The 9827-nt window shown below is 61.2% G+C and overlaps 2 protein-coding genes across 2 annotated transcripts; one reads left to right on the top strand and one right to left on the bottom strand.

The window, feature by feature from the left end:
• Positions 1-595: 595 nt before the first annotated feature.
• CHLRE_01g006733v5 (uncharacterized protein) lies at positions 596-3552 on the top strand. Its single transcript, XM_043058214.1, has 4 exons — positions 596-961; positions 1784-1850; positions 2094-2192; positions 2802-3552. Exons 1-4 carry the CDS (start codon positions 852-854, stop codon positions 2832-2834), a joined length of 309 nt encoding a protein of 102 aa, XP_042928128.1. The 5' UTR covers positions 596-851; the 3' UTR covers positions 2835-3552.
• Positions 3553-4118: 566 nt separating this feature from the next.
• Positions 4119-9145, bottom strand: CHLRE_01g006700v5 (uncharacterized protein). The gene is made up of 4 exons (XM_043058213.1): positions 8799-9145; positions 6919-8341; positions 5393-5486; positions 4119-5194 (listed from the first exon to the last, which is right to left on the bottom strand). Exons 2-4 carry the CDS (start codon positions 8176-8178, stop codon positions 5190-5192), a joined length of 1359 nt encoding a protein of 452 aa, XP_042928127.1. The 5' UTR covers positions 8179-8341; positions 8799-9145; the 3' UTR covers positions 4119-5189.
• Positions 9146-9827: the final 682 nt, after the last annotated feature.

The following is a 9827-nucleotide window of genomic DNA, read 5'->3' as shown; positions in this document are numbered from 1 at the left end:
TTTTTTTTTTTTTTGAGGAATCATCCTTACAAGGTTGAATAGGGGCAGACGCGCTGCCCCCCTGCTGCCTGAAAGCAGCCTGGTCCCCGAGACCAGAACCCTGACAGGGCAAGAAGAGAAGAAAAGAGAAGAAAACAGAAAGCAAACACCTCGAAACCGCCACCAACCACCCCCATCCATCCCACCCCACCCCACCCCGACCCGGCAGATAGAGCAGGAGGCTGGCCCCCCCGCCCCCCGGGAGGGGTTGCACAAAAAACACCGCCAGACCTAACCCAAGCACCAACCTACACCACAGCCTAACCGCAAGAACCACCACCACCGCGCGCCAGAAAGGAAAACACCAGTGCTACCATCACTCGACCCGCCGTAACCCACCCCACCCCCACAAGTCAGTTGCTTGAGCAACACCCCAGGAGAACTGGCAGGGGAGACACAAGCAGAAAACTAAACGGGCCAGATGTGGCGCTGACTAATCGGGCTCCAGCCCGCTGCAAGACGCGCTGTGCAGAAAGGCCCACAGCCGCCCAGGCGCTGCGACGCCAGCCAGAGCTATGACACATGCACTCTGGGAAAACAAAGTTACCGGACAATCCAAAACCTACCGGACATGTGACCAGACTTACCGGACAAGTGCTGTACCCTACCGGACAATGCCTGAAATCTACCGGACAATAGTCCCCGGCGCCCCTTACCGGACATTTGCAGGCCGCGATTTGCCAAATCTTACCGGACACCATGCACACCAGTGAAAAGCCGGTTCAACAGCACCAGCATGCTCAGTTTATGTACTGTATTAATTAGTTGTGTGTTATTACCAAAGCGACAAGATCCTTGCACAGGGCAGAGCCATGTCCGAGTCCTACTACTATGCTGGCAGAGACAGCTTCCACACGTCTGGCGGTGGCTCCATTGAGTTTGCCGATAGCAAGGGCAACGTGGTGAACATGAACGACCACAGGTGCAGGAGGGGCGGCAGCGGCAGCGGCAGGCCCTTCTGGAACGGCGTTGGATGCATTGTTGATGACAAACGAATAGAGTTTGGCTCTATAAAGTGGTACGTACAATAAGAATTGAGAAATACGGCTTGTGTGCGAAACGAAAAAAAACCCACCGGTTCCAGTGGGTTTTCCGTTCGTCGCGTACACCTCGAATTCTTTATCCCCTGATGCACACACCTCACGCACTGCCGAGTAGCTATTGATAGTAGACATCAAAGACGCATTCCACTCCCAGGCGTGTCCTTGCACACGCGGTCGTCCGAGTCGGGGGCTGAGTTGGGTGTCAGGGGCGACGCTGGGAGTTGGGAGTCTGGGGCGACAAGCAACAAGGCCATCAGCAGCATGTGTGTGTGTGTATGTGTGGGCTTGTGTGTGTGTGTGTGCGTGTGTGTGTGTGTGTGTGTGTGTGTGTGTGTGTGTGTGTGTGTGTGTGTGTGTGTGTGTGTGTGTGTGTGTGTGTGTGTGTGTGTGTGTGTGTGCATGTGTGGGCTTGTGCATGCGTGTGCTCGTGTGTACACGAGGTGTGTGTGTGTGTGTATTGACGTGCGTGTATGTGCGTGCGTGAGCATGAGCTTGTGCATTTGTGTGTGTGTGTGTGTGTGTGTGTGTGTGTGTGTGTGTGTGTGTGTGTGTGTGTGTGTGTGTGTGCACGCTTGAGCGAACGCATGTGTGACGCCCAGCTGTGCGTGTCTCCAAGCGGGCAGCCCAGGGGGGCGTGTCCTGTGTGCGTGTGCTGTGGGGAAGTGTGTTTCCGGGCATATGGCCTGCTTGTGTGGCCCCAGCCATCTGAGCGGCAGGCACATGCATCTTATCCGGCTGTCGCCGGCCCAGTTTGATGCCAACCCCCAGGCACGCCCGCCTGGCCTCTCCATTGAACTTATGCAACTGCCTCCGGCGGTGGGGGTGACGGGCCTGTTACCGCTGGTGCCGCATGTGAAAGCGCGGCAAGCCGGCCTCGCGGTACAGTGTGTGTTGGGTGTGTGTGGTCTGCTGCCGTACGTGCCCCCGTGGACCCGGGTCGTGGCAGCGTGGCTGCGCCAGGTGCACCCGGCGGCAATGCCCCTGCGTTTGTTGGACCGTGTGCTAAATAAGTCGCTCACCCCGGCGGGCAAGCCGTTTGTGCGCCTGCTGAAAGCCATGACTAAATTGCCCACGGTGACTCTTGTGGCGCCGCCCGAGCCGGGCGCGTGGGTGAGTCATGTGCCGTTGTGGGCTAACCCGGCGCTGTGTGAGGACGGCCGCACGTGGGAAGTGGCTTTTGCGGATTTGTTTGCTCTGCCGGGACTGGCGTGTGTGGGCCAGCTGGTTGCAGCACATGACGGCCTGCACGAACTGCGGCAGGCATTGACATGCCCTTGGGCGGAGGGCTCCCGGTTTGGTGAAGCGTGTCCCTACCGTTCCAGCCCCTATTAAACCGATCGGTATGGGGGCGGTTACCGGGCGGTCACCCTGATAAACCGATGGTCAGCATCGGTTAGCATCGGTCAGGATTGGTATGGGTTGGCTGATCGGTAAAACCTCGGTAAACTTTGATAAAATGGTAACTTCCTGCTGGTAACCCATTGTTATGTGGCTCCTGCCCAGCCCTTGTCCAGGCTCTGCCCAGGCGCGCTCAGCCCCCACCCAGATGCCACCCAGGCCCGCCCAGCTGCCGCCCAGCCGCCGCCCAGGCCCGCCCAGCTGCCGCCCAGGGCCGCCCAGCTGCCGCCCAGGCCCGCCCAGCTGGAGAGGCGCCTACTGCCTGAGCATGAAACGTACCCCATCATGCACACTATTTATTACATTCTATGAACACCGCAGGTGAACAAGCTGGGAGGGCAAGACACCGGCTAGCTTTGGCTGCACAGAGAAGCAGCTGGAGAACGCCAAGAAGTAGGGGAAGTAGAGGGATAGTGCTTGGACAGTAAACTACATTGCAGGATGCCCTTGGTCTGTTGGGCAGTAGCATGGCGTGCATGGCGTGCGGGATAGGTGCACCAAAGCAAGTAGTACGACTGGCGGCGGGGGGCAGTGGGCGGTGAATGTTGTTGAGTCCTTGCAAGCACTTGTTGGTCGTGAAGCTGGCTTACATGCGTGTCAAGGTGTGCCAAAGAGTCATGTTGGTGCTGCAATTTATACGGCAGCCGGGTGCCGGGGGGTGGGGCGGCAACCGGGAGCCGGGGGCTGGGGCGGCAGCTGGGCGGGGGCTGGGGCGGCAGCTGGGCGGGCCTGGGCGGCAGCTGGGCGGGCCTGGGCGGCAGCTGGGCGGGCCTGGGCGGCAGCTGGGCGGGGCCTGGTTAGTGCGTGCGCTATGCGTATGTCCTGCGGCCTAGACGTTTCCCGGCACTTCTGTACCTAGGCTTGTGGCGATAAGGCACAGCGGTGGGGCTCTGGCGGGTTGAGGCCTGGCTAGGACTCACAGTGCGCGGAGTCACACAGACTTTGTCCACAGGAGGGTTTGCAGCAAAGTCGGGGTTGGTGGAGTCAAGTTGGGCCCTGATAGCATGTGATTAATGTGATGGCTCGGCGTCTTCGGGTGCTGGGACTGTCCCCTCTGTAACTTCCGCATTCTTATACATGCCCGCATACGACATAACCAGCGCCCAACACTTAAACCAACACAGCAACGCTGCGCAATGCCCAGCTGTGCGTGTCTCCAAGCGGGCAGCCCAGCAGGGCGTGTCCTGTGTGCGTGTGCTGTGGGGAAGTATGTTTCGGGGCATGGCCTGCTTGTGTGGCCCCATCTGAGCAGCAGGCACATGCATCTTATCCATGCCCGCATCCGACATAACCAGCGCCCAACACTTGAACCAACGCTGCACAATGCCCAGCTGTGCGTGTCTCCAAGCGGGCAGCCCAGGGGGGCGTGTCCTGTGTGCGTGTGCTGTGGGGAAGTGTGTTTCCGGGCATGGCCTGCTTGTGTGGCCCCATCTGAGCAGCAGGCACATGCATCTTATCCATGCCCGCATCCGACATAACTGCATACATTGGATTATGTGTCCTAGCAATGGCATTACCAGATCTGGGAAGGGAGCTGGCTGGCATGCGCAATGGGGCAGCACTGCTGCATGAGAGACCCTACATTCAGCTTCTCAACTTGTTAGTATGACTCTCTCATAAGACTCATACTTTACGCTACAGATTTAATACTTACAAGTTGTTAAATGTATCGCTGAGCTGTTACAGCCTATCACCGCCGTTGCAAGCGATATCGGCATGCAGTGTTCCACGTTCACAAACCCTCTATGATACTGCACGATGCTATTTCATAGCAACAATGTTAGACACAAGGTTGCGAGCATGCTTGAGGGGTTGGCGGAGGTGCTACAAACTTGGTCAAAGTGGAGGCCTTTATCGCTGACCATCGCCGACCTGCACAAGATTCAAGGCCAAACAGGCTCACAGCCCGATAATGTAACGTTCTGACTGAGAACTCGCATTGTATCAGCTCAAAGCTCAAAGCGTCTACGTGTTTTGCTGTCACGGTCAACAACCATGCGTTTGCCCTGCCTGCGCTTTCGCACGGGGTCCTAATAGTTTCAATCGCTTATGCATGGAAATATCTGCTTACAATTCCCCGGCCGCCATATCCTCATGTCAACCTTGGTCTGCGCGCTAGGCATCGGTGCATGTGCTGCATGTCACCATGCCTGTTGCAACGCTGGTGGTGCTGTGTATGCAGGTGATATGTGCGCAAGCATGGAGGCGCATGGGGCCAAAGGAGCGCGACGAGGTAGCCAAAGGGACCCAGGAGCAAGCAAAAAGGGTATGTGAACAGGGTTGAACAAGGGCAGGGGAGCCGCTGCTACATGACAAGGGAATGACTAGAATGACAGGACATGCAACGGTGTCTGTAGACACCACAAAAGACGGTGGGACGCGTCCTGCTTGTACTGCTGGCTAGGCTACCGGACATTGGTGCGCTACCTTACCGGACATTGCTTGAAAGCTACCGGACATTGCTTGAAATCTACCGGACAATCGTGCACTACCCTACCGGACATTGGTGCACTACCTTACCGGACATTGCTTGAAACCTACCGGACAATGCCTGAAACCTACCGGACAATGCTTGAAATCTACCGGACAATCTGGCGCTGCCCTACCGGACATTGGTGCGCGACTCTACCGGACAATGCCTGAAAGCTACCGGACTCTACTTTACCGGACAAATTGTCCCTTAATTAAATCGCATTGTCCGGTAACCGATTAGCCTGTATGTCCGGTAACAGATGACCGTATTGTCCGGTAAGATTAGGGGTGGGTTTTCCCAGAGTGATGGGGCGCCAGATAAGCTGATGACGATAATACGCCACGCCAGCGCCTGGAAAGAAACGCCGCCCAAAAGGAAACCTAGGGGGCCTGCACAGGTGATGCAAGCGTCAGCCGCAAGTGCAACTTCGGTGACCCACCCTGAACCTCCTCCACTTCACAAAGCGCGCCACCCGCCGTCCAGATGGCAACAAAGTGCTCCAGCTTAGCCGCCTTGAGCTGTGCGGTGAGAAGCTGTGTGGGCAGAGCCGACAGGGTTTCAGGGGTTAGCGTGGCGGCAGTGAAACGCAGCTGCATCACCCTGCGCAGCTCGCTGACCACCTCCCGAACCACATGCTCCGACGTCTGCTTAGCAGGCTCACGGGACCAGTACGCACACCAGACGGCGTACAAGAAGGTGGCCCGCAAAGTGCTCCACAGCAGCGCGCCCGCCTCCTGCGGGCCTGAGGTCCACACACCCATGCGGTCCCCCAGCATGAAGCCCGCGTCCGTCACTGGCGGCGCCGCTGCCTGGGGCGCAACACAGGCTCACAGCTGCTGCAGCCACGTCCTCGCCTGCGCATAAGCTGGACACTCCAGGAAGATGTGCGTCAGGCTGGCCCACGCCCGCGGGCCAGGTGGCCCGCAGGCGGGGTGAGGACAGTGCGCCCCCAACCCCCCGCACCCCGTGGTCACCCGTGGACGAATGCCCTTGCCCGCCCTGTACAGCCCGCAAGGCAGGTAAGCATGTTGCATCCGGTACACCAGCACCTTTGCCCCCCGACTGGCGTGGCTGTCCCACAGCCTCGGCCACGTACCCCGCAGAAGGGACGCATCCGGGGGCAGCATGCGAGGGACGCCCTCCACCGCCGCCGCTGCTGCCGCCGCCGCCGTGGCAGGCCCAGTGCTAGGTCCCGCCCCGCCCGCCGCCTGCTCCTGCAGCCGCGCGGAGCGCCGCGGCCCCTCACCCGAGTGCTGGGACGGGGACGCATACGACTGCAGTTCTCTCGCCGGCGTGTTCTATCTGCTGCCCGGCGGCCGCGGAGGTGCGGTGGAGCCAGGGGTCCAGAGCCACCGGGTTATTGTGGAAGTGCTGCGCCGCCGTGGTGGTCAGCTGCGCCGCTGCACGCTGCCACTCCGCCTCCCGCTCCACCAGCCGCGACTGTGCCGCCGGCTGTGTCCCCGAACCCCCCGCCTGCTGTGCTGGCGCCGGGCACGGCATGGCTGCGGGGCGGGCCGGAGTCGGAGGTGCGGCCGGGTTAGCCGCGGTGATGGCCCGCCGCACGTCCCGCACCGTGTAGTCCGCCAAGCTGACACCCGCAATCCGGCAGTGCTCCGGGTGCACCACCACCCCAGCTTCCGGCGCCAGGAAGTACGGCGCCCGAGGCCACGCCCCTGCCCGTTCCCCTGGTGATGCTGCATCGTACGCCGCCCGCTCTTCAAAGGTCCACAGGTGCAGCGGCTTGCGATGCTGCAGCACACAGGCAGGCTGCCACACCCCATCCACTGCCGGGGGCAGCACACCAGGCCCAGGCTCCAAGAGCCGCCCCGTGTAGTGGACGTAGGACACAGCCCCCGCAGCGTTAGCCACCCACAGCTGGTCCAGGCTAACCCGCCACTGTGGCGGCGCCGCTGGCGGCTGAGTGGCTGGCTACGGCGGATGCTGTTCCACACCCGCGCTCCGCACGTGGCCGACCGCGGCCGCCAGCCGGGCAGGCAGCCCCGCTGGCGCCGGCGCGTCGCTGTACACCCACGCCCACGTGGTGGCGGAGTCCGGGCGCACATGGGTAAGCAGCGCCCGGGTGAGCATCTTCCAGGGTTGCCGGCCTGGCTGGGCAAGGAGGGCGAAAGTCTTAGCTTGCAGGGCAGACAGGAACGCAGGCAGGTCGACGTGGTTGACACCCCCATCCTTGTACGGCAGACAGGCCGTTTCCCGCTTTGGCAGCAGGAGCGGGTTCCCGTGCGACACCAGGCTGGCGTCCTCAGCGTGCATGGAGCGCGCAGCAAAGTGGTCCACCAGGTCGGTGAGTTCCTTCAGCTGCGCAGGCGACGGGTTGAGGAAGCTGAAGTGGTAGGCCAGCTTCGCCGCCAGCACCTGCTTCGCAATGTGCACACGGCCAACAAGAGTCAGAGACAGGGCAGCCCACAGACGCGCCACAAACGCCATGCCGCGAGCCCGCCGGGTGAACAAGTCAGCTGCAGCCGCATCCGAGTCCCACGACAGGGGCACACCCAGGTGCGTCACGGCGCCAGTGGTAAACGGCACCCCCGTGTGTGGGCAAGGGCCCGTCAGGTGCGCAAACCTGCCAAGGCCCATGGCCTTGCTCTTGTCCGGATGGACACGGGCGTTGGACGCGCGGCAGAACAGCTGTACTGCCGCCATCAGGACCGGCCCGTCCACCGCCGGGTCGCGCGCCGTGAGGGTCGTGTCGTCAGCGTGGTGGGCAGCCGGTGGCGCCTGCTCGCCGCTGGGTAACAGGGGCGTGCGCAGTGCCCCTTGCTCCACCTGCCGCCGCAGAAAGGACGTCAGTGGCTGCATCTGGATGACCCACAGGGGTGGTGAGGCGGTGCTGCCCTGAGGCAAGCCGTTCAGCACTGGGAAGGCGTCAGAGAGCATCCCGTTCACACACACGCGGGCAGAGCCGTTGGCAGTGATCAGGCGGATCCAGCGCAGCATGCGCGGCCCAAACCCAAGTCCCTCCGCGGACGCATACAGCCACTGCCGGTGCACCCGGTCATACGCCTTTTCAATGTCCAAGAAGTACAGCGCACCACCCTGCCGTGGCGTGCCGTCCGCGCCCACGTCCAGGCGCATCCATTCGATCAGGCCTTGGAGGTACAGCGCGTTGTCTCCAATCCAGCGGCCGGTGATGAACGCGGTCTGCAGCTCATCCACAACTGCATCCAGGGCGGGCTGCAGGCGGGCGCTGACGGCCTTGGACACCATCTTGAAGTCGCAGTTGAGCAGCGTGATGGGCCGGTAGGACGCCAGCTCGGCGCGGTCCAGGCTTTTGCCCTTGATGATTCCTCAAAAAAAAAAATGAGCGTGATGGTGCCCTCCCGCCAGGAGGCAGGCAGCGCCGCCGCCATTTCGCCGCCATCGTGGGTGTCTGCAGCGGCAGCAAAGGCAGCGGCAGCAGCAGCACACAAGCGCGGACCCAGCAGCGCCCAGAAAATGTTTTCTTCTCTTTTCTTCTCTTCTTGCCCTGTCAGGGTTCTGGTCTCGGGGACCAGGCTGTCTTCAGGCAGCAGGGGGGCAGCGCGTCTGCCCCTGTTCAACCTTGTAAGGATGATTCCTCAAAAAAAAGCACACAGGCAGGCTCGCTGCCACGCCCCATCCACCGCCGGGGGCAGCACGCCAGGCCCAGGCTCCAAGAGCCGCCCCGTGTAGTGGACGTAGGACACAGCCCCCGCAGCGTTAGCCACCCACAGCTGGTCCAGGCTAACCCGCCACTGTGGCGGCGCCGCTGGCGGCTGAGTGGCTGGCTGCGGCGGATGCTGTTCCACACCCGCGCTCCGCACGATCACCGGATCGCTAACTCAGTTAGCGATTTGACTCGTCCTTACGGCAGAAGGGACCCGGGTACGAATCCGGATAAAAAGCCCAATTATGCAAAAGGCGAAAGATTGGTGCGAAACCGATTGGTGATCCCACGAACGAAAGGTAATTGCCCTTAGTGGCAATTGCGGGCTTATGCCCGCTGCAACCTAGAAAGGTCGTGGTGCAGAAGTCCGATTTAGTGGCGAGGTCCAAGGTTCAAGACAAGGCTCAAGATCCAAGGCTCGAGGCGGAGCGCCATGGCTCCGCGGTTTGCACGAACTGGCAGTGCTCCACTACTATAACGTGGCGTTTCCCTAGCTCGATATGCTAGGTGTGCAGGCTTGGATGTAGTGGACTTTGAAGAGCGGCCTAGGACATGGAGGTTGTAGTTTCGGAGGTTGTGACTCTTTCGTGGTGAGGCGTCAGCGTGAGGGGGGCGGGCCCTCTCGCCCTAGTCACCTTGCCCCGTTAATCCATGCCAGGCCCTATGGGCCGGCGTTGTAATTATTATTATTATTCCCGCGCTCCGCACGTGGCCGACCGCGGCCGCCAGCCGGGCAGGCAGCCCCGCTGGCGCCGGCGCGTCGCTGTACGCCCACGCCCACGTGGTGGCGGAGTCCGGGCGCACATGGGTAAGCAGCGCCCGGGTGAGCATCTTCCAGGGTTGCCGGCCTGGCTGGGCAAGGAGGGCGAAAGTCTTAGCTTGCAGGGCAGACAGGAACGCAGGCAGGTCGACGTGGTTGACACCCCCATCCTTGTACGGCAGACAGGCCGTTTCCCGCTTTGGCATTGCAGAAAACACGCGCACAACACCAGACGACCTGCTCACCGGTGATAAAGCCGCAATCAGCACGGCTATGCGCCTCACAAATGGAGACGAAAGCCTGGCCATTGGCACACGAGGGTACGAAACGGCACGTTCAGTGTTCACAGCCCTGGCAAAAGACATGAGCAGGCACAACCACCTCTGCAAGCCCCACCCAAGGGACCCCCCTTCATTCAATAACCGAAACCCGGTTACCCGCACGCAACGGCCCCTGGCCCCCGCAATAACC

The sequence above is a fragment of the Chlamydomonas reinhardtii genome, chromosome 1, assembly GCF_000002595.2.
Source record: "Chlamydomonas reinhardtii strain CC-503 cw92 mt+ chromosome 1, whole genome shotgun sequence".
Classification (NCBI taxonomy): Eukaryota; Viridiplantae; Chlorophyta; class Chlorophyceae; order Chlamydomonadales; family Chlamydomonadaceae; genus Chlamydomonas; species Chlamydomonas reinhardtii.
This window is presented reverse-complemented; position numbering and strand designations above follow the sequence as displayed.

Coding starts and splice junctions, on each gene's coding strand:
- CHLRE_01g006733v5 (XM_043058214.1), top strand. CDS start 852: ATGTCCGAGTCCTACTACTATGCTGGCAGAGACAGCTTCCACACGTCT. Junction 1,851..2,093: donor AGTTTGATGCCAACCCCCAG/GCACGCCCGCCT, acceptor GTGCTAAATAAG/TCGCTCACCCCGGCGGGCAA. Junction 2,193..2,801: donor CGCCCGAGCCGGGCGCGTGG/GTGAGTCATGTG, acceptor TGAACACCGCAG/GTGAACAAGCTGGGAGGGCA.
- CHLRE_01g006700v5 (XM_043058213.1), bottom strand. CDS start 8,178: ATGGTGTCCAAGGCCGTCAGCGCCCGCCTGCAGCCCGCCCTGGATGCA. Junction 5,487..6,918: donor TGGCGGCCGCGGTCGGCCAC/GTGCGGAGCGCG, acceptor CTGCCCACACAG/CTTCTCACCGCACAGCTCAA.